This window comes from Dermacentor andersoni, chromosome 7 (genome assembly GCF_023375885.2).
Source record: "Dermacentor andersoni chromosome 7, qqDerAnde1_hic_scaffold, whole genome shotgun sequence".
Taxonomy (NCBI): domain Eukaryota; kingdom Metazoa; phylum Arthropoda; class Arachnida; order Ixodida; family Ixodidae; genus Dermacentor; species Dermacentor andersoni.
Genome location: NC_092820.1, coordinates 136,228,278 through 136,252,986, shown reverse-complemented (window position 1 = coordinate 136,252,986; position 24,709 = coordinate 136,228,278). Strand labels below are relative to the sequence as shown.

Here is a 24,709-nt window from a genome sequence, read left to right as displayed (position 1 = left end):
TGTCAGATATGTAGTTTACTTTATAGCTGTCGTGGCGACATGTGACCGTTACCGGGGAGCTAACACCGCTAACATGGTGACATACATACATACATACATACATACATACATACATACATACATACATACATACATACACACATACACACATACACACATACACACATACATACATACTTACATACATACATGCATACATACATACATACACACATACATACATACATACATACATACATACATACATACATACATACATACATACATACATATGTATGTATGTGCTGACTACGTGTCTTACACCGCAGCACGATTTTCGGCTTTCTTTACTCTATGTCTGACAGCGGCAGCCAGCGCTTGACTGTTGAGAAACGGCAAGAAATTATGACAGGATAAAGAGCCGAGCGTAATTTTGGGATGAATTCCTTCACAGCTAACTCCTTCATAGGCGACTTGCTTCGAGTCGCCGCTTCTTGACGGCCTCGAATAAATTGCCGCCGGCAGTGTCCTTGTCGAGAGCTTAGTGGGTGCACCACCACAAAGGAATCCGACCTTCACTGCATGCAACTGTGCGAAAACCTGCAGTGAATAACAATTACGACACTGCTTGTGATTCCTCTTTGCCCTTTATATTTTGCTCGGCAGGTCCTTTCTCAATTTCGTTGCATGTCTGCAATGGGGTGTCTTAGTTGAGCACTCAGCGAATAGCTCTTGTTCTTGAGGATTTTGAAGCTTGTAGGCCTTCCGCACGATTATAAATTACATAGGGTGACGATTTTTTATATTTACGAAAATATTAAAAATCGGCTGTTGCAAATAACATAATTCTAGTCCTTGAGCTGGATTATTCAGAGAGGCGGACACTACTAGCATGAAAAATTCTAAAGAAATATTGTAATAATTAGCATAAGTTCACTAATTAATTGTTAACTAATTGATTTACGGCATATACTGCAATTTATGAATTTTAGACGGTTAGTTTTCAAAGCGTACATAATTAGAAAGAATTTCCAGCATGACACCACTTTGGAGATATGCGTCATCAAACTTGCCGTAAGAATGCCCCTTTTCTACCAAACGCCATTTCCTGCACGGAACACCCATGTAGTTCGTGCCACACTTTAGGCAATCTTATCTCGAAACTAGCGTGATCGTGGACATTTATTTCAAGAATATGCGTCTTATAGTCTCACCGGCTACAATTCGTAAATTCTAATGTGTGCCATAAACTAATTAGAAATTAATAATTGAATTTTTGCTAATTGGTGTATCAATGTCTTGTTCACCTCTTGGAATAATCGAGCTCAAGGACCAACGTTATGCTGTAGGCCACTGGCCATTTTTTTTAATTCCGCAAGACTTAAGGATGACCACCCCGCAACTTGCACTCTAAGGGTTTAGAAGGCAATAGATACACTACAATGTAGCTATATTTAGTTGCTGATGAAGAGAACGTAAATTTTATTCAGGGCAAACAAAAATCATTTATGCCCGGCTTTAAGGAAACGAACTTGCAGCTAATGTAAAGAAAACTAAATATGCTTTTTTTAAATGTCGATGCCGAGCTGTCTGCAATAAATATGTTCGAGTAGCTGTAGAACGACTGCCTGCTAGAAAAAATATCAAATTTCAAATGTTCTTGCGTCATTTTTGACAGCAGCCTAAACTGGCAGATCAAATAAACTTAGTGTCCGCTAAATTAGGGTCGGCACGCAGTGTCTTATTAATGGTAAACGTTACTTAATATCGGTATACTTCAAATTCTCTACTTTATATATCTTTATTGTCATGACCTGTCGTATTCAGTTGATTCAGAGACGGACAGATTAGACATATATCGGCATATCTACTTGTCACGTGTTCTACTGTAATTGCAATGCATTTACTCTTGTCTGTGTGCTGAGTTGTTATTGTATTTATTGTCATCCATTTGTAGCTTTTACTTGCGCATCCCCTTATTGTGATTGGCACTTAATGCTTCTTCGAATTAACTTCATGTTTCAGAGTTGAAATTAAACTGATATACCGAAATATTGTTTACATCTATAGCACGATATCTGTGTTTCCTATACCTACACTGAGGCCGTTTAAGCCTTCCGCAACTTCCGGCTGTAAGTCTAACCCCTGTTTGCCTTTTCACGCTTGGTTTTGCAAAAGAACTTGTGATATAGAAAGGTACTGAGCATCGCAACACGGGCACACGCAAACTGACAGCTGCTGAATAGAAATGCGTGGACCACGAAACTGAGAAGTCGAAAACCAGTGCCGTGATAACAGGTTTGGTACAAACCGTGCGTTATCTATGCTTTCTGGCATTTTTGAAGCTGCTTTTAGTTTGCAAACTAACAGCACTGCCTCCCGAAGTGGACACTTATGTATGAAGTGTCTTCAGTGTACGCTTGCTTCTTTATATTTGCATAAGGTTAGTCCCAATGTCGTGCCAAAGTAATACTCGCATAATTTCGATCGGAAGAATTTCTTTTTTATGAGTAAAACGAGAAAAGTACATTGATGTGAAGGCATTTCCGGACATGTGGATCAATCAGTCAATGGGAACTTTATCGCTTGACAACGAAAAATTCATGAAAAGGTACTTCAGCCGATAACCTGTGTCGCCCGACAACCAAAAGTGCTTAAATGCCGCGTTTCAGCAACATAGATCTAGGCATCAGGGGGTACGTTTAGTTGACTGGATCGACAGACTCTAGGAAGCCGAAGTGGTCTGCAGTACTTTAGGTGCAATGGAACTGCTTGGAGAGAGTGGGGTCAATTCTGCGGGTTCCTTCCTGCGTGTTCCTGCGGGCCTCTCAACTCCACCCCCACCCCACCTACACACTTCACATTGGATACCACTGACATTTCCGCCGATGAGCGAGTCCACAAGCGTGCAAAAAAATAACGCCGATATGACGCCAGAAAGCTCAAGTTACTCGAGGCCACGTTCCATGGACCGCCAGCACAGCGCAAAACTAAATACGGTCACGAGGCTGTAATCAAAAGCTTTACTGGTACAAGCCTGCTGTTTCTCGTTAATAGAACAAAAAAACTGGCAGTTTCGCCCGAAGATCGGAGCACTGACTGCGATAGCAAGGTTTTAGCATTGCGCCTGAACTTCTCTGACGGTGTTCTATATATACGCGGGTTCGCCAAAATTTCTGGCACCCTCAAAGTTTTAACACCGCCATGTAGAGCCTGCAATAAGGTCGCACGGATGACGCCCACTGCGCTGCCCGTAAAGAGCCGGGCCAGTAAATTTGCATGACTTTCATATTCGAGCACTGATTTTGTCTTGTATTTTTTAATAACGGTCTGAGATTATTTATGATTGAAGATAAAAGGCACGCGCTGTGAATGCTATATGTTTCATGAAATTTGTTTGTGAGCGGCCATTATCAAATTCTGGGGAATAATTTAATCAAGAATGTGAGGCCTGGTATGAGCAGCTTTAGTCATAAAATAGCGCAGCAATATAACCCGAATATGCGATATGAATAAGCAAATAGCACAGATGTACCTAAATGTATGCGGATCACGACGGCGACATCGACTGTTAAGACGATGGCGATAACTCGCTTTGGTTGTGTGTAATTGCCATCGCCAGAAAAAAAAAAGAAATTACGTCGTCATACAGTTGGGACACTTCTATTCGCATTCGTTCTGAAATTAGCAGCAGGTCTTTTGAAATGAAAACGAAACATTATATTGATAAAGCAGCACGCTATAGCTATACGTCAGCTCTAGAACAGTGTTCGCTCACATCGGCAATTGTATGGCTCCCTCGTTTTTTATGACATTTTTCATTTTTTGCTTCTTGGTAAAAGATTGCACTCTAATGTAGCGTCGTGTCGCTATAGACTTGGAACTCGCCACTGCGATTCCTCGACAACTTCCGTGCCTCGCCCATGGTAATTATCGCAGCGCTCCTTCTTCAGGTATCTGCTTCGTAGGCACAGTGCTTCGTTTAAGTGTCTAGCTTTGTCTTGGCTATCACGTTCTCATACTAGCCGGATGTTCCTCTTGATCTGCAGCAGTGAGAGACGTTTCCGTGACGGCCAGCAGTCGTAAGGGCCACCTACGATGTAACCGCTTTGTTGCAGCGCAAGCGGTGCGTCTTATTTCGTAACCAAACGTACTCGGACTTGCCTAGGTGGCTGCAGTGCGCCAAATGATGCAGCAACTCAGCATTGCGAAACCCCAATCTCAGCTCGAAATGGGATCCCTCCTGTCAGTTTTCTTTAATTAAGTTCCGGAACATGTATATTCCTTCTTTCCGACCCTTCCACTCGTTTCGTCATCTTCATGAGGTCCAGAGGCGCGTTTTTGAGTCGGGTATTAGTCACCGTGGATGGCTTTGGCTGAGAAAAAGAGAAAAGCTCCATGATCGTGTCACAGAAGAAAAGGACAGATTATGTGTATTTTGGCCCGGTTGTCTATCACTCACTAGAATCCACCGCCATGGTTGATAGTTGCGCTCGCTTTCGCTCGCGGTAGCTTCGTTGGTGAAGCACCACAAGCGTATTGCGCAAGCTGTGGCTGTGGCTTTGGCTTCTGCCTGCAGCCAGGCGCCTTTTCGTATACGCTTTCATGTCGATTTTTCTTATTGTTGTAGACTTCAAGTAAGCTTATTGGTTAATTTCCTCGCTGCTTTCTCTGGCGTCATTGTCTGTTTCCCTCACATGACGGTAACTAACAAAAATCGAGCCCATTAATTACCTTTATCCGTATCGCATATGTCGGCGCTGCCCCACGAATTTTCGAGCATGGTCACGCACAAAAAAAAGAAGAAACCTGTAGACATCCGTGATTCCTTTAGCTCTCAACTCATTTGTTGAGACAGCAGCATTCTCCCACTGTGAAGACCGCCATCTTATTTTTGTTTCCCTGCTTCTTCCTCAAATAATTGTGCTCACTCCCGCTGGAGATGAAATCATCGGTTATAGGCCGATTGGTTGTGGGGAGGGGTGTGGTCGTATAAGAATGTATTAATTTCAACTAATAATTTTAGGAGATTGAAACAATATTTAATATATATAACAATAACTATAAGGTTTAATATTACAGCGACAAAAGTCAGGAATAGGTAAATAAGTTTTGATTTTGTCTTCTTTGTGGTGCACGCAACTTCCTCTCTATTTTATAGCATTGCGCGTAGAGGAATTACAAATACGTACATGAACATACTTTGCACTACCCGACTCCCTATGCCTAAATAGGCTAGATTTATTCAGTTTAAATCATATCTTTAAAATAATTAACCTTAGGAGTTTTACGAGCCAAAACGACGATATGATTATGAGGCACGCCATAGTGGATTAATTTTGACCACCTGGGTATCTTGAACGTGCGCCCAATGCGCATGCGTTTTTGCAGTACGCACCGATGTAAATGCGGCCACCACGTCCTGGATTCGATCCCACGACCTCGTGCCTAGCAGCGTGGCGTCAAGCCAAATAAGCAACCACGGCGGGAGAAATTATAGCTTCGTGGAACCTTTTGTTCGCAGCTGTCGGGCCCGGGGCTTTTGCCAATTTTTTTTTTTTTTGTACATGGAAGTTCACAATTTTCATTTTGACTATATTTTATTCAGACATCCTTGAGACTAGACTTCATGTTCGTTTTCGTTTCTTTTGAGTGATATTACGATAATGTTACGTTGGGGTCTGTATAATGAGTTTCTGGAACTTGTGTAAAACACTCACACATTCTGTTTCCACCACTGAGTAGGACAACACCAAAGCACCTACTAGGCCGGTGTTTCGGCCCCGTAGCATTTAAGATGACTTTAATATATGAAGTTTCCTTTAAGTCTTTTTTTAAATTGTTTGCCTAACTGTGTTTAAGCCGCTGGCTATTAGGCAGTGGCTGTGTTTAAGGCTTCTTGCGTTTCAGTCTCCAAGAGTAGTTTTGAAGGTGCAGCGTGTGGATTAGTCAGCTCTGAGGTCGGAACATCCCCTGCAACTTAAGTCAGGAGCTAAATTACGCCGTGCCATACGAAATTTGAACGATTTCCTTTCCTTGTAAGCATTTGTCGTGCTGGTCACTTGACGACTGTGAATCATGTGAGTTACTGTGTAAACTACCCGGCGTTATTGTCCCTACGTCGTTGTTGGCACTGACATTGCAAATACTTTCGACCTTGCTTTCCACCAACCACCTTATTCTTTTCTATTGAGGGAGGTATGCCATTTTTGAGGCTTATCATCATCGTTATGGTGTAGGCCTCTTCTGCGCCACGAACGTTGTTTTCACGAGCGTGACGAGGAAAAAATTGCATGCATAAGCATTACCATCTTGTTAGTCAGTCAGTCAGTCAAAAACTTTATTGAGGTCCTGAGGAGTTTTAAGCCGTTGGAGATCCCACGCGGGTAGCTCCTCGGGCCGAAACCGTAGGCGACGCTGTCGAGAACAATTTCTATGCGACGCACATGATGTAATCCTCGCCCCATTACATCATTAATTGTTTGGCCTCCGAAATACGTGCACTGGCGTCACCGCTCTCAGAGTCTGTGTGTGAAGCGCAAGTCCTAGCAGTAATGGCCCAATGCTGTTTCGCAGTAGCGCGGTGGTTATGGCGGTCGAAATGCAGACGGCTCCAATAACATAAGCTAGAATCCCAGGGGCACGTGGGGCAGGTAACGCTTGTAGATAATCTTTATTTTTTCTTCGCCCTTCGGCGACCGTGAAATTGAAGATGTCTACGTGGTCTACCGGCGACAAAAATCGTTACGCGTCCTCGAACGACAACAGTCGTCGTTATCGTAACGCAGCGAGCCGACGGACAGACCGGATGGGCAAGGCGAACCCAACTGGCAGCACTTAACTGCTGTCGAAGTAAGACGAAAAAGAAAACCACACTGTGGTCACACCGAAGAAACATCTGCTTTGGCAAGGGGATGGTGCAGAACACGTTCAAATGTGGCATCTGCATGTTGAGATTCCACGTCGATATAGAAACGAAGCAAATGCTTTGTGGCAGCATTCATAGCCGCATGCCGAGAAGCCATCTCAGACAGACCCGCCAAAACAGCGGGGAAAAAAAGCAATGTGCTCAAAGGCTGCCGGTGAAAATGCAAGGAGAGCGTAGAGTAGATGAGCGACTCCGCGCACCCATTTCTTCACGCTATGCTTCCAGCTCGGGACAAAACTGGTATTATGTCGTGCTTCACCAACTTATCGCTGAAGGTCGAGCGATTCTCCTTGGTTAAGCACCCCTGAGAGCTTCGTCAACACTTGATGAAGGCCGAGTCACGCAAGTTTCGATTAGTATGAAGATCGCGGACAACGCCTCGCAGTGGCTCTCTTCGTTTACATATTACTCGTGCACGTGGCAGAATTTCTATGTGTTGATCCGTGCGGCGCGTTTCGCGTGAGACGAACTGTCTCGTGCGCTAGCTTACTGCGTGTCATTAACTCTCCACCTCGACTCGTGTACGACGCTTTGTTTTTTTCCTCAATTACGTGCTCTCGCCAGAGGCGTGCTCGTCTATTAAGATGATTTTGTCCTTCGCGGGTCGCACCGCAGCTATCTCGAGGAATTATTGCGATAAATGCCCTTGACGTTATTTTATGACAGACTCACAATTAAAATCCCAGCTCTAATAGATGGGGGTACATCCTGTCTCGGTTTCTGTGCAGCCGCGATCATTAAACCACAACTTTCGTTTCATGCGTCCTACTTCTTTGTTGATCTTCTTTTTTCTCTCATAACTTTTTTTGCTGTTAGGCTAAGGCAAGGCACCTCATTGGAATGCTAGTACACGTTACCTTTTACAAGCTGGCTATGTTAATAGAAACAGCAGACAGATACTTACAACATAGCTTTGTGTAACGGTGCATGCCGAGACGATCTATCTAAAGCGTATGGTCCCTAATATAGTAACCTATCTAACCAACTTAGGCATATGGTTGTAATTAATGCAGTATTTTACATACATAAACTTCTGCTACTTCTGCTGCTTCTTTTCTTTGCAATCTTCATTTCTTGTAGACGCGTACATATCAGATGCTTATCCTACAACTCTGTCAGCATCGCTAATTTAGAAACCGCGGTGACAATTAGACCAGGCGTTTATGTTATTCTTATTATCGAAATACGCGATCATGATAACACCAAATAAAATACGAATGGGAAGGTGGTGACAGAAAATTCATTTTTTGAAGGAATTTTTCATTAGCTTTCAATCACGCTGAAGACCTTTCGAATGGTTTTCTACTTGCTCGCGTTTAGCAACTCAGATATCTTGCTCCAATTTGTAGGACGATAAACAATTTTGTTTAGATGCCATTTTCAGCCTCGTGGTTTGCCCCAATTCCCTCTTATGCAAAGTGAATCAAGGCAAATTGCATGGTTTTCAATTATCTCAGGGCTCTGAGCAAAAGTGAACCTTAATGTTGCACAAAAAAATTGGCGGCGCGTCCGTTCTTTGTACACGATAGGCAACGTTAATGCGAATAGCAATTTATCTTATGATAGGTGTGTAATTGGTGATGATATGCGTTATATGTTATCATTGCTACTATGATGAGCGACGCACAACCCCTGTGGCATGTGCACCCATGCCCCGTACATTCGGGGCATGTCAAGGATTCCCTGGTGGTCAGGATTACTCCGAAGTCTATCCCCCACTACGGCGGCCCTAATGATCAAAATCGTGGTTTTGATACGTAGGATCCGAGAATTCAATTTAAATATTTACAAGCTGCTTGGCATTCTGTTCGTCTTCGCGGCACATTCCAATCCATTAGTCTGGTGAAGAACGTTGCGCAAGCCTCGACGTGAACGCCTGCCAACTGGCTCATTTTTCCATCTGAATATATGCGCGTGTCTGACTCACAGCAATGGGCAGTTATAGCCCGTTGGGGTCTCTTCTTCGCGCGTTCGGTAATTACAAAAAAAAAAAAAAAAAAAACCTGCGTTGATTTCGCCGTTTTGCTTCGACATCAACTATGCGGACACTCGACGAGGCACATTCTCGTGATAAGCGCGGCCGTCGTCCTGCTGTCGTGGAATCAGCGGTGCATGCCCATCCAGCGCGTGGACAGTTGGATGCTTCCGGAGACGCGCGGTACATTTGGCTGCAAAAACGACACAGCCACATAGACGCAGCTTCGTCAAGCCCCGCTCAATCGGCTCGGTCGCTGAGCGAGGGTAGCATTGCTTATGTTCCGCTGCAGGCTTGAGCATTGTGCGCAGGCGCACTGGAATTCCCGCTGACCGGTTCTGCGCAACATGACAGGATTCAGCACGGCGAGCTGAGCGAAGCGCGTGCTACTGATAAATGAACAACATTGTAACCCTTCTACTAGAATAATTTAATACGATGATAGTGTAGTTTTCATTAGGCACTGCAAACAGCGACACGAAGCTAACCGCGTCCTTGGCTACGTCTGGCATAACCTTAAGTTCACCCCTTCTAACGTAAAACTGCTAACGTTCCAAACATTTGTTCGTCCCAAGCTGGAATACGCATTAGCAGTTTGGTACCCGCATCAGATTATCCTACAAAAGAACTGTTGAATCCATCCAAAACCGCGCTATTCGATTTATTTTTCTCAGATTATTCTTACTATTCTAGCCTTACTGAACTAAAACATAGAGTTAATCTTCCCAGTCTTGAGATAAATAGCGCGCCTGTCCCTCTACCATAAGTTTTATCTCTCATCTTTTGCTCGCTCGATTATCATACCTGCTCATCACCTTTCGTTCCGCAAAAGTCATTCTAAAGCTGTATATCCACCACCTGCGCGCACTACTGCTCATCTCAACTCATTTTTCATTCGAACAGCGAACGACTGGAATCATCTGCCTACTAATGCAGCGCACCACTCCAGTCCTAGCCACTTCAAGTCATTCATCCAAGACCTGGCGCAAATGCAATACCCACCCTTCATGCAAAAACCCGCACTAAGGAAATTTGAGATATAAATAAATAAATGTGCAGACACAGCATGGCGACTTTAATTACCTGAACTTGTCACTAATTTTATAAAACCATAAATTTGTTGAACGCGTTTTAGGTGTCTGGCTGCACTTTTGCATTGGATAAATTTGCTTTGTCGACAAAAATCCGATATTGTCGACTGGGCAGAAGCTAAGCATAGTCGGCTGTCTTTTTTTTTTCATGTTGTTTTTCTGCAGGTGTCATAGAATGTACATTAGCTGCTTCCCGTAGTTTCTTCACGCGTCTTCCCCCGGTTGGCAAAATGTACGAAGGACGGTAGCCAAACAAGTGCTTACGAAACTAGCTATTTACAAAACTCCTCCTCAAGGCCTCCACCCATAATTCGCTATGTTCGCAACCATTTATAGCTAAGCTAAATAAAGTAATCAGATTTTCATAAGAAAGCTTGCGGCCCCATTGCCTTGTTGGAAAACGATCATATACTTTAAGTGTAGAGAACAATATCGCAGAATCATTTATATTTCCTCCGCACGCATGACATCCATTGAGGAGCGATCAGCACCCGCCGTGGTTGCTTAGTGGCCATGGTGTGGGGCTGCTAAGCACGAGGAAGTCGTGGGATCAAATCCCGGTAACGGCGCCCACATTTCGATGGGAGTGAAACGCGAAAGCACCCGTGTACTTGGATTTAGGTGCACGGTAAAGAGCCCCAGGTGATCCAAATTTCCGTAGTCCCCCTCTACGGTGTGCCTCATAATCAGCAAGTGGTTTTGGCACGTGAAACCCCACAATTTAATTTAATCTTTTTAGGGGCGATCAGCTTTGCTAGCTGACAGAAAACAGTGGAAGAGGAGCACGAAACGATGACAGAACCTGCTGTGCCACTTCGTTGACGAGTATTAGTTTTATACGAGGTGGACAACGTGCGCAGCCTTTTTTTTTTTCGACTGCTTTAACGCCTATGCTTTGGTGTGGCACTGACGAACCCGCATTCTTTCCGTCTAGGAATGGCCGATGCACCAATGTGCATCGGTCATTCCAACAGAACATTTTCTGAAGCAAAATTCTTGGACCCTGAACGCAACCGTCGGTGGCACACAAAGCTATTCGTGGGTTACTGTCTTTCTTTTTTCTTGAGGAACACTGGCCTCAATGACCCATTGTAGTACTGCTGTGCGTCCTGCTGTGGGTGCAAAGTACTCCTTCACTCGTTATATACCTCTTCTTTCTATTCTCTTTTTTTTCCTTACCTCCAGTGTAAGGTACCAATCCGGAAGCTCGTATGGTTGACCTCCCTGGCTTTCCTCACTTTGCTTTCTCTCTCTCGTTCCTCACGTGAGTCCAGCAAGTGCGTTGCTTTTGGCGCTCGAAATCACCGGCATGTTAAGATTAAACACAAGGTACAGTGCGAGTCAGCGCGTGCTTGTGTTTTCGTATTGCACAATAAGTCAGGATATAGTACCTGCATCAATAGATGGCACATTAATAAAGCCCGCATACCTGGTAATGTACGACAGCATGGTATTCAGTGATATTGTATCGATCGTCCATCACTTCGCCGTGCCTCGCGCTTCCCCAGGAAATCCAATAACTTTTTCTTGGGCGTGTTGGTGTTTGCTAAATGACATGATACTGTAGCGCAGAATAACGGAAAAGAAGCATTCTAAGTGACAGACCGAAGAGAAAGAAAGAGACGCAAATGAAGAAAACTTGCCGACCATGGACGAGGAGGGCCCATCGTACTGGAACATCTTGAAACTGAATATGCACGTCATCTTCAAATTTTTACTGATGGCTCTGTGGACAAGGTCAGAGGATCTAGTGCAGCTGCTTTTCACATTCCCTCTTTGAAGTATGATTGGTCTGTTCGCTTCACTGCAGTCGTGTCCTCCACAACGGCCGAAAGCGTTGCCATTGAGGCAGCTCTAAAGAAGCTACCGTTTTGTACGCCTCAACCTGTTGTCATTCTCACACATTGAAAATCTGCCCTTTAAAGGTTAGAGCTCCGGTTCCCTACTGATACCTTATGTCTTAGCTCCCTACGTTCGGTGCACAATCTCCATATTAAAGCCTTCTCCATACGTTTCCAATGGGTGTCCTCGCACATAGGTATCATAGGCACGAGATGGCGGACAGCCTCGTCCATAGAGCGCTGTCTGGGAATCCATTGAGAAAAGGGACTCAAGAGGACAAGAAACTCTTCAGAGAAGCGGTGTTGTGTCACTTCAGTTCTATGTTGAGCTCACCTCACAAGCCATGTGTAACCAAGGGCCTCAAAAGAAACCAAGCCACTTTACTGCTACGCATTCGAACGGGCTCTGCTCCTACCCCTGCGTAGATGTATAAGACTGGCCTGGCGTTGTCTCCATTATGTTCAACGTGTGGTAAGTGCGGTGACATAGAACAGTACCTTATGTGCTGTACTCTGTATAATGTGGTAGGGAGTGTGTTATTCGGGTCCCTCAAGAAGATAGGAGTTGCTCACAGTTCGCTTCAGGACATTGTTTTCCCACGCGGGAACCAGTTGTGCAGGAAGGAGGTCTCTCGCCTTCATTTAAATTACCTGCAAGGTACGGATTTGGCCTCTACATGGTGACCTTAGGAGTGGCTATTTGTAATTGTGAGGTCTGTGTCTGATTTATGTGATTTATTTATTCTAAGTGTCGCTACGGTGAAGCAATTGCCGGCAGCAACTGCAAGGCTAATCCCACCAGTAGCCTACAACCACTCAACTGAACTCAACGAGGTCCCACTGTAGTTGTAGCGCCGTCTTTCCTTCTCTTCTGTATTTCTTTCTCTCCTGTCTTTTGCGCCGCAATAACCTGTCGTTCCGGAAATCCAGTTTACCTCGCCTTGTCTTCCCGTGGAGGTCATTGCCCCCTGCTTTTTCTTGGAACCGAGGTGGCTGCCCGACTGGGGGCACCACCACAGCCACTCGGCAAACCTGCATTTCCTTTTGAATAAAGCCAGTCGATTATCTGTTCTCAAGCTGTCGACACGTGCATTCTTTGCCCCTGCCGAACCAAGCTCGCAACAGTATCATTATCTAGTGTAACATTTCAGTTGTTGCGACTATATAGTATACGTTGCAACTCTTCGAACTCGCGAAAGTTTATCCAAGTAAGTGCATATGCGATTAAAATAGATAAATTAAAGCCAGGCAGCTAACCAGGACAGAACCTCTTTGGATACCCTCCACTGTGGGAAAGGGAAGGGAGCGGAAACTATTATGATAAGGAAGCAAAGTCAAAAGTGGAAGCCCACGTCAGTCGTCGGCGTTATTAAAATTCTCAACGATGTGTCACAAATGGAGGAGTATCTCAGGCTGGCTACCTTTAAATATCGCAGAAATTCTTTTGTGACTTTCTGCAGGTCTGAAATGCGAGACCATGCTCCCAAGATCTTGTGGATTCAGAAAGGTCTTCCCTCTAGGTGGTTTACAGCCGTGCAGAGGGCAACCTTTTCATTTGCCGACTCGCAGAAACTGCTGCATGACGTACCTCCTTCTGCCCGCTTGCAACCTTTTATCGGACTGGCTCAAACTCCCGCAGAAGCCAACATTCCAACCCTTCATCACCGCACATGAAAAATTCAGAGGTGTCTTAAGAGTATTGATCAATACTGTACGCTTGCGTGTTGGACGTGGCGTGATGGAAAGTATTTTAGTGTTGTCCCTTTTACTTCATCAGACCAAAAGCTTTTGAAGCGAATAGCTTTCTTCACTCTTTCGTCCATGCAGGTGGTGGCCGGCAGGCGCACTTTAGCCGCCCACGAGAAGGCATGCGCTTTCGCACATCCCAGTATCAGCGCGCGCGTTCGCCGCTGAACGGCTTCTAGTGCTGTCGCACGAGAAGGTTGCGACGTCTGAAGGTTTGGATGAAGTTGTCGGTGGTTGCGCTGTGTAGCGATTCTCCACCGACCGGGCTGACGGTTGCGGAGCACGTTGGCAGCGCGGATTGTTTGTCTAAATGCGCCACGTCGTCTTACCAGCTCGTGACCAACACCCGTAGGGCATGGGATCTGCACAGTTATAGAGCCAATGGTTTGAGGAGTTTCTGGCCACCGGGTGGAATAAGCGAGCGGAGATGAAAGCGCAGGTGCGCTCAGCAGTTGTCGTGTCGTCGTCGTAATGCATCCGTGATTCCGTTGTCGTCAGGTTGCTTCCGTCGCAATGGAGACGCCGTCATCTCAATCACCATCGTTCCATCGTCTTTGCAGCGTCATCGCTGTGCCACCGCCAATATCGTTATGCCGGTCTACCAGAGCCAGTTCACGATAGTTGGTGCCGCCATCATGAAACGACGTCGGCAGTGTGTGCTTCGGAAGTATTTCTGAGTCCGTTTGTGAGCCCATGTTCATTTGTAGAGATCGCGTACTTTCGCTTACATTAGCAAGCACATTCGATGGTTTCTGCTATTTTTGTTTCTGCTTCCAAAAGAAAGACAGTGGAGGGGGTCGCAGGGTACTAGTTGGTGGGGCAGCATGATCGTTATGACAGGGGCTTAACATAATGACACAGGCGCCCTCAGTCAAAAGCCGCAACGGTAGTTCGTCCTTTTGCAGCGATAAATCACTACATTCATCGCTGTCACTGCGTTTACAGCCTCTCATCTTTGATCAAGCACGATACAACGGACAGCACTAGGCTGTGGTTTTTTTTTTCATTCTCATTGCTCGGTAGTACCTGAAAGCGACGGTAACCACTCTTGGCTCCCCGCACAAAACCTCAAATGTTGACGATGGCACGCTGCCAAATGCATCCTGACGCCCTGTCACGGTCGATTCGCTTTCGTGTGTCCTTTTCATTTCATCTCGTTTATCTCGGCATTAGGTTAACATGTGGCCACTAAAAAAAAATTGGCACTTTTGCACGAAGGACGACGCCCTGACGGCGTTAGCAAGGTTCAGCGTTGCGTTAACTCCTTGAACGGTGTTCTGCCTCTACGAGGGTCCGACTAACGCGTACGCGAAAAAAGAATTCTGGCATCCTCCAAAGCTTCAACATGCCAAGTAGGTCCAGTAATTACATCGCACAGGTGCCACTATGCATTGCCTGTAATGAGCCACATGAGCAAAATTGCACAGTTGTGTACCAAGTATTTCTCGAACGGGGGGGGGGGGGGCAACGACAATATATTGAACCCTATCTCTCTCTCTTTCTCTCTCTCTCTCTCTCTCTCTCTCTATATATATATATATATATATATATGCAGGAAGGAGAGGACGCACCTTTTGGAAGTAAGACGTGTTTTCTTGAGGTCTTCGACTGGTGGACCAGCCTTCGTCAGAGTACAGTAACGCGTGAGCAATTCATACACAGCTTTAAAAGCACCGTATCAAGAGCAGACGACGCACTATCTGCGCCGACTAGAACTTGCACCGCGCGTCATAAGTCATTATCAATGACACGCATATCGGAATACAGAAGAAAATTAAATGCAGATGTGTTCTGGATAAAATATATACAAACATGACCCTCAGGTAAGTGCCAGCGAATACAGTGATTCTGCGTAGTGAAAACGAAATGGCGTACATATACACATACAAAGGTGGGATGTCAGCACATGGCATCTCTAAGTGCAACCTAGAATTATTTAAAAATGGAGGTGTTAAGCGTGCAACTTCAAGCCACATGCGTCAAAAGGCCACAAGTGAAAAAAGGTTATAAATAAAAAAAAATATGCCATGACATCCTATATGTATTAAACTTTATGGTGAGTGTATAACTGCGCTCAATCTATAGTTAGATAGGTTACTTTTTTTGTTTTCATTTGTTGCAGACGAGACACTGTTAAATTTATGAATAAAGGAAGATTCGCGAGGTTCGCGGTCATGGCTGCTGCGGAATCCAGATTCGAGTATCGTTACTTTGGGTTGGTAAATGAGTGGCTCGGCGCGTTTACATCTTTCGAGAGTGGTAAGTTTGGTTGGGATTTGGCATACAATCTGTGATTGTTAAAACGGATCCTGAAAGGTGTTTCAGCCTGGCCTATGTACTGCATGGGGCAAGTACCGCACTTAAGCAAGCACACTACGTTACATGAATCACAGTTGAAACTGCTTTTAATTGTGAACTTCAATTGGTTGACTGCGTTGGTGGCAGTTACTGTAGGTGTTATATGAGGGCAGACTTTGCAACGTGGTTTAATGCAGTGGCTGCAACCGGTCGGGTCAGAAGTGTCGATTTTGGAAGACGTTATTATATCACCTATGTTTTTCGAGGGCCAAAACGACCACGCAAATTCACCAAACTTTTTTTCTGGGCGAGTTCCAACTCGCCTGCTCGCAGCGAGTGAGTGAGTAAGTGAAACAACTTTATTCGGTCCACAATAGACGCGAGTAAACTCAACGTCACCTGGCTAGGCCCACTCGGGGACCATCAGGTGAAACCTGACGGCCCTCTCGCGGGCCCTCTGGGCGGCCAGGATTTGGGAGGTCTGGTCCTGGGCCTTAATAAGCTTCATCATTTCCTCTTGGGTGAAAGGGGGACCGGCAGAAGCGCAGCCCCACAGGACATGCTTGAAGTCCGCATAACCACCACATAGGCGGCAGTCCGGGTCCGGCAGTACGCTGCGGGGCTATGGTAAGTGCTTGTTTGCAGAAGTCGGAGAGTGATTGCCTGGGCCCTGCACCCTGTCTTCTTGATAGATAATTATGCTTGCAAATCTCGTTGTACGAGCAGAGAGGCTCAGGTCGCCCAAGAGAGGATGCGTTACCCGGCGCACGGTCAGTAAAACCTCGTGCAGCCGAGTGCGCCTCCTCGTTGGGGTTGAGAGCGGCACCCTCAGTGGTTCCAAGGTGTGCAGGGAGCCTGTTCATGTGCCCGGGCTGCAGCATCGGCACGGCGTAGACAAGCTCGCTCCCGGTTCTGCTCGTGACGTTGCTGATCGAAAGCTGGCTGCTCCTCAGCACTACGCATGACGCGTGGCCTACCCACTTCGGAGCCGGAGAGAAACGGCTGCGCGCGCGCTACGCTTCCACGGAGAGCAACGTCGTCACTATTGGGGCAGCCAATCGCGCGCCTCTCTCTCGCTCTCTCTCTCGCTCTCTCTCTCTCTCTTTCTCTCACTTTTCGCGCATGCGCGTAGGGTTGCGACGGAGGGGTTTTGCGCGTACAGACGACAGACTGACGGATGAATCGGCTAGCCATATGAAGCTTCGCTGTAAAACAAGTGGTGACCTGAACAAGCGTACGTATGATAGCTTCCACGTCAAAACTACAGCGGCGACAAATCCATAGTTCCGCTCAAATTACACGTGCAGGAAGGAAACACATTGACGAAGGCACGGACGGCAATACCAACTTGGCCAAGGAGCATAGCGGTGAGACACCGAGGTTCGACAGTTGAGCTAAATGCAGGAGGCAGGGGGCCTCTGCGTGATTATATGGCTGAGGTGACAACAGAAATGAGCAGGAAAGTGGGTTCCGCACAGGCACCTTTATTTCCAAATAATACATATACGTAAGTGTAATATATCCCAGAGTATTGAAATTGAAGCTCGCAGTCATCAATCGAAACCGCACTGTATGCTGACGCTTCCGACCTTCGTGTATCGTGAGCACGCCAAGCGCGTTATGCGTATTACTGCTGATATTCGGTGCTTCCGTGATGATGATGGATAATGCACTTATTCGTAAGAAAACTGACGCTGCCACGGACAATGGGAAGAAGTTTCCTAGAGCAATTTGGTATTGGAAAAATAGCATTGACATGTGACAACCTGGGCAATATAACAGCAAATATTGGTTACTTCTGCTACACTGTCCACAAAAGTGCTTTACAGTTGAGCGGTTTCCCGGTAACGCAGATATGCTGCACTTGCTACGCAGTACAGCTGCGATGAAGCAAAACGCAGCAAATGAAAACTTCAGGCCGGGAGGTCACATGATTACTCTATTAAAATGCGTAAAAATAGCACCAGGGGGTAATATTCTTAGCAGATTAATTTCATTTTCCTTTCCTTTTTGCCCTTTGTCGTAGGTTTTCATGCAGCCACGCCTCCATTGTCATCGGTCTCGGCCACTGGGTCGGATGGAGGATTGTGAAGGAAAAAAGTAGATGGAAAAAAATTGTTGCTAAATTTGGCCCCAGTGCTCTTTTTAAACGACAAATGAGTCAAGTTTTGGCTAAGTAAGCCTCTTTGTAAACAAAATGCAAACAAGGCATGACTGATGTGTGTAAACAGCGGTGATCTCACTGTGGCCGAATATATATACGATAAATTGAAAACAAGAATGCTGCGCGCAGCAATGTTCTGAAGCTAATTTATGTTATACCAAGTGCGCAAATAGATTTGGTATCGCAACTCTATCCTTAAGTTCTGAAAGTAAGAGAGCTTCAGGATATGGGGCCTAAATACTTAGGGCACGTAAATGAGAGAAATTGGCATTCGCCCTAAAGATCTAAGAAGCTGCAAAATAGGCCTACAAGTTTGAAGCTAATGAATCTAAGATGTCAAAGAAAAATTTGTCCTCGTTCCGCGATCAGCTTGTGTACCGCCACGTCACCGGAAAGGTCTGCCTGCCAATCGCACTAACGAGGTTGACAGATAGTATGGTGACAGCGAAATAATCGATAAACTGAAATATGGGAACATTGAGTAAGCAAATAAGTTCTGCTAAAACCCGCAAGGCGGTGGAAGTTTCATGACAGGGCAAATCGCCACCTGCCCGAAGGTGAGATGAAGGTACAAACTAAACCTCTCCCCACCCCCCCTCCGCCCAGGTTCTGTAGAAATAAGTTGCTTGTTTATTCGAGTTACCGTTCTTCAGTTTGTCGATTGTTTCCCTCCCATTCTACTGTCTGCTAGCTTCCTGTTAGCGCCAACGGCACAGCGACCGTCCCAGAAAGGCGCCATAGTTGCGGGTTTCATCCTCAAGCCGGGGTGATATTTTCCTCCAAACGTAAAGCTTTCGTTCTGTAAAATTTGTGTGTTTCTCTTCTTCAGTCGTGTTACTTTTGCGTGTATGCGGTTCTCCCCTTTCTTCCACCTTTAATATTCCAGCCGAAGTAATTTGCCTCCCTCACTGTATGCTAAACAGTTTGGATCTGCACCAGGAAATACAGGGTGCTTACTGGTATGATAGAAGTTTCGAAAACAAGGCTTTCAGTCATCTGTTTGCCACCTGTAATGTTATTAGACGTGGCACTCAAATCGTTGAACTGTGCAATTCGCGTTACTTTAACCCGCTTCAGAGCTTACGAACACAAAAAAATAATAAATGGGCTGAAATAAAGTGATGCAACCCTTACCGAATTTATTTAGCTTTATGCTCATTTCTCCATTTGTAATCTGTTTTATATACTAAAAGGGACGTGTTAACGAATAAATCAATCGAATCAGGCCAAAGAAACGTTTAACAGCGCGAACAGACGAAGGATCAGACGAAAGAGAGGTACACACAAGGAAATGCAAGGCAAGTTAACCAGACGAACGTCCGGTTTGCTACCCTGCAAGAGGACAAGACGAGAACTACGTCGTTTTAGGGGTGTACGCCTTTTCGTCTTCGCCCTTTTTCCGTTTCGCAGCTTTTAAACATGCTGACGCAGTGGGCGTTCCTTGGGCACGACAGCTCTCAAGTTTCCCGCATTGGTCAGACGCAACCGCATACCCCATGAGGGGTTTGCGTTGTGTTTCTTTGAGTACATGTAGCTATAGGCTCCCATATATCCTAAAGCTCTCTCCTTATCTATCCCCTTTAGCTCGTTTGCCTGCGGCCAATTTAGTGGTCGTGGTACCATGTGCAGTCAAATTTACGTACACGATTTGTGTTCATAGACTGTATAGTCTATTTCGGAAAGTACTTTTCGCAGCTGGCTTAATTCCGCCGATTAAGTTACCCTACTCCAAAATTAGGAAATTGTAGAAGAGGAAACCGGCGCAGACTAAGATGAAGAAATTACTGAAAACTTGATGTTTCGGCCAACACACGGCCCCCGTTCTTTGCGACCAATCACGAGAGCCTTGATTCTGAAACGCCCAATCTTTAACAATTTCCCCACCTTAGTCTGCGCCCGCTTTCTTCATTTTTCCGGTAATTTCCCTAGCCAGGCGAGATTTCCTCACACTCTCCGCGTCAAAGTAAGAAATTACTTGCGCGAAAAATCTCGAAAGTGAAGTTATTTCATCGACGAACTATCACTAATCAACTTTACTATAAATTTGTCTTACAGCACACTTGCCATATTAGAATTGAAGAGCGACAGTTTTCAAGACTTGCCAATTGGAATGAATTGCTCTAGCACCTGTCCTACACCTTCCCTCAAAATCTTCCACGATATAAGCTGGCGTTACCAGTGCTTTTGTCCGACAAAGCGCACAAAAAGTTTGGTAATAATTGAACACCGGGAACGCCACTTCAATCGACGCATGTAGTTGGCATGGATATTCCGAAACTAGTTCATTTCAGTGCACACGCAAAGTAAAAAGGTCCTGAATGGTGACCGGAGTGAATTCCAGAATTGTGGTGGAAGCCTTTGCCTTCGAAGCCAGATCTTATACCTTGTTGGCATTTTATACCGCACGGTGTCCTGTGGTGCAAATAATGTCAAGCTCTCTAAGTAATTCAACTGAATAGCTGGAAGTCCTCCATGTGCGAGATTTTCGAAACAAATGTGTATGAACTCATGGAATAGGCGATACGATAGCAAAGCTTAGTAAACTCACCTGTGAAATTATAATTTGTTGTGGTTAATCAGAATTTTTCAGAGTATATTCCCAAAATTCACTTTTGTTTGCTGTCTTTCCCATAATTCGGTTTGGCAAGCCATGAACATTTTCACCTGTTCATCTACAGTCTGCCACAAGATGTTTCTCCCACATGTCACGAAGTTGATTGACAAATTTTGACAAATTTTCCCGAGCTATTTCTATGGTATTTTTGTTGTTGTTGTTGTTGTTGCAAAGAAATAGCTATTGTTTTCGTCTTTATTTCATAACAGTCAGCGTCATACGAACGCAGCATATTTAGACAAAAACCTTCAAAGTGTAGCATACATTCACTTTGAGCGAACTTGTTTGAACTCGCCCGCCTATCGCCATCTTGCTGCAGCAAAGGTAGTGCAAAAGCTCATACTTCTTTTACTGCTGTCGTGTTTGTATATAGGCCTTGCATATATGATAGCAGACTTTGCATATATGATTGACTTCGGCAACAAAGTTTCACATTGTTTCCAACTAATGGTGCGGCCGAAAAAATAAGAAAAGTATTATGTTGATGGAACGCTGTCTTCCTTCTTGCAGTCTTAGTTGTCTTCAGTAACCGCGCTTTGAGTCACGTGCCTGACATGTTTCTTTCTCTCACTTTATGCACACACACACCCAAATATAAAAGAAGAACAATACTATCAACATTTTCGTAAGCTCTATACCATACTTTAACGAATTGTGATCTGTCATGGCGTCACCTCTGGCTACAGAAGCATATCAGTTCAGAACGTCGCGCCTCGACACGCCATAATGACCGGTTCATCCGTTCAAGCTGGTGACAATTCGCGCCAGTGGGGACAGCAGTGACGAAGACCTTCCTGTCTTGGTTGATTTCGGCAAGGACGGCAGAGTCTTGCAGGCATCCGATCCAGTCTTGTAGTTGGCGCACACCGTGTCAAGCAAGTCGCCTGCGTCCAGATTGGCAAAAAATAAGAAAGGTTGACACAAGAATGGTTTCAATTGCGCGAATGAAACGTGTTTAACATCAAAAGCCAAGGGAAAATTTGTTGGCTTAGCAGTTTGAGCACAAAAGGCGTTAATTAATTAATTATTTCCAGTATTAGCCTACAAGTTGCACAATAAAGATATCCTCTGTTAAGTAATGCAGTGCTTAGTGATATGGGGATCTCGCACTGCAAATCAAACGAGACAATAAGAAATGCCTCTGAAAGTGCGACGATTAACAAGTATCCTTGCAGGTGATGACTTTCACAACCAAAAATCGCAATTTAACTGCAACATATCTTTTATTATTATTATTATTTCACAGGTACAATATTTCACATTTTGGGGCATGAATGTCGAGTGATGCGCTCACCCCATGAGTTCTAAGTGGAGGGTGTTTTCATGTTTTCGGTGTTCTTGCGAAAAGAAAATAGATTTTTTTTTTGCGTCGCCGGCGCTATTCACAACTCAACTGATACCGCTTTCTTGAGGTTTGACATTATTGACCGCCAATTGGAGGCACGGCGCTACGCAATTAAAAGTTACACTAAAGCCTGTATATCCTACAAGAGGATCACGCGAGATTTTAGGTCGAGGCTTTTATAAACTGAGTTCCTCGTTCTTTCATTGCTTTCAGTCAATTAAATTGGGCTCAACCTATAGCTCGCTGAAATCAGCACTGAATCCACTGTTTTGCGGTCATGAGCAAATTTATATTGTGGTCGTATTATTTTTTTTTCTTATGCAAACATTGCTCAGATCTTGCTACGTTATTCCTAAACTAGTCGACAAAAGGCAATGACATCTCGTAGGTCTATATAAACCGAGAGGAAGGTGTCGATTTTACACTGGCTTTATTTTTGAAGTGCGTTCCACAATCCTTAGCTCTTTTATTTTGTGGACCACTCGACAGTTTCATCAAAAGAGCTATCAATTTAATATGTGCGGTGCTCGGATGATTCTCCCACTACGGCGATTACTCGTTTCCCGCGAGTCGGTGAGGCACACCTCCCCGCTTGTTTTCTTTCTCTCTCTCTCTCTCTCTCTCTTTCTCTATCTGTCTGCACCAGTGTCCTACCACGAGAATTGGATAGGGACGCACGCAAGTCCTACTACCCTTGAGAGTCCGAAGTATTCGCTCTAGATCGGACATCTGCGATGAAGTTCACTGCCCCGGGCCTCACATCGCACCACGCGAAAGAGGGGCTTTCCTTCGATCTCCGATTTCAAAGATAACCGACGCTTGTTAGAGCAGAACGCGAATGCTAAGTATGCGCCATGCATCAAACAAAGAGACGAAGAAGAAAACACCGCCCTCTGACTCAGAAAGTGACCCTGACGACCGCGATTGTACAAAAGCGAAAGGTGCACGTACACGCGTACGTCACGAATGACGTAATGGTAGTGGATCACCCCCGCACCCCTCATGTCCCTTGTGCCTCGACTTAGCACAATCGAAAGAACAAATTTTTCTCAGAAAGCAGCCTACTTATTCAGTGTTTTTCTCTCTCCTGATTCAGTTCAAATGTATAAAAGATTGGCTGCGTGATGTCTGATAAGTGCCCGAGCTTAGTCGTTCGTCTGGCGTGTGCTGTTGAGGTCAATGAGTGATAACCGATAGTAGCCCGCGCACGCAAGTAATTATAATTTTGCCTTCAGATCAGAATTAAAATTTCCACTACGCGTGCGAAATGGTAACTGTGGCGATATATATGTTTTCACTGGAACGCGGACCGTGTGAAAGTAAAAGCAAGAAGAACCAGTGACTCTCCTCAAAGATAACGGTCGTCGGAGCCAGGCACCGGCTATGTCATTTTGGTACCCAGCATACAGACAGGTACGACCTAGCAGAAAAAGAAGGTTCGAGCGTTCTCTGTAAACTTTTCCTTTTTATCCCTCCGCTTGAAATGGTAATGCATTCGGTTGTGGCGAAACAGCAAAACATCCTTGAACACGTCTTAGACGCTACCTTATGCGAAAGTGTCACGCGTAGGTGTCCGGAATGCCGTGGCAGGGCAACGTCACAGCTTCGTAATTCATGAAAAACAATCGTTCTGCTCATTTGTGGTTCGGGAAGCACCTTCAAACTGTTGAGAGAAACGGCTCAAGGATATCCTCGAAAGCACCCATTTAATTATGACAACAAATGTTCTTGCTGCTACACGACAAAATAATTACAGCCTGGAGGTCATCAGATCTAAATAAACGGTACAGAGACGCCAATAGCACAAACGAAATCCCTCTAAGAAAATTTAAAGTAGCTTCTGAATACAAGTTATGCCCAAGAGATCCTCAATTTTTCCTTCGCGTGCACATTGGCTGAAAAATATTGTAAATTGAGCTGACAGAAAACGGTGAATGCAAGTCCAATTATCATAGCACCACCCATTAACTATTTGCTAGAAAGTCCTTTCTCACAACTGGCCTCGCCTGGAGATGCGGCTGAGCAGAGAGGGATACTAGATAAGCGTTTTCGGGTACTTTCTGGCGGGAACGTAAGGTTTCACATGTGCAGATGTCAACTAAAAATATAGTAACAAATAATAATACCACAGGGCATTCGCGTCTTTAAAAACAAACGCGCCACAGGCCTTCACATTTTCGCACTTTTATCGAGCTTTAGATTCAATCGCAACTAGAAAGCTTATACATCACTAAAGCATAAATAAAACCGCGTTTTGGTGTTCTTATGGACACCTTGGTCAAGATGCAGTATAGTTGCCGTGAAAGCTTCTTGCGTAGCAATTATTATTTGTGGTTGTTTTCAGATTGGATCCATAATAACATTTATTACAGTCAAAAGTGTTATCATTCGGTCCAAAAACAAATATTTAAAAATTCACTGACGATTACGATACTCCCTAATGCGAAATTTAAGCTCAGCTCTATACGCGCTTTTATTTCGCCATATATTCGCTTGCGCGGACAATCTGTCTCGTGCGGCACGTTGCAAACGGAACGAAGTGTGGTGCAACTGCCTTGCTAATCGGGAGATCGCGAGAGGCAGCGCGTGGGTGACGCGCGGCCACCGCAGACAGACCTCCGCTGATGCAGCGCTTTATTGCCTCATATGGTATCGGTGGCATCATTGGTGAACAGACGACGCGCGCTACTCTGGCGCCATCTTGTAGCCATCGTCGTCACAGAGCACA

The 24,709-nt window shown here is 45.0% G+C and overlaps 1 protein-coding gene across 1 annotated transcript in view; it reads right to left on the bottom strand.

Annotated features, from left to right (window-relative positions):
• Positions 1 to 17,322: 17,322 nt before the first annotated feature.
• LOC126534605 (uncharacterized) overlaps positions 17,323 to 24,709 on the bottom strand; it is a 44,545-nt gene continuing 37,158 nt past the window's right edge. Inside the window, exon 6 of the mRNA XM_050181878.3 lies at positions 17,323 to 21,520. Within this exon, the coding sequence (XP_050037835.1) occupies positions 21,372 to 21,520 (149 nt within the window). The 3' untranslated portion in view covers positions 17,323 to 21,371. The remainder of the gene's footprint in view (positions 21,521 to 24,709) is intronic.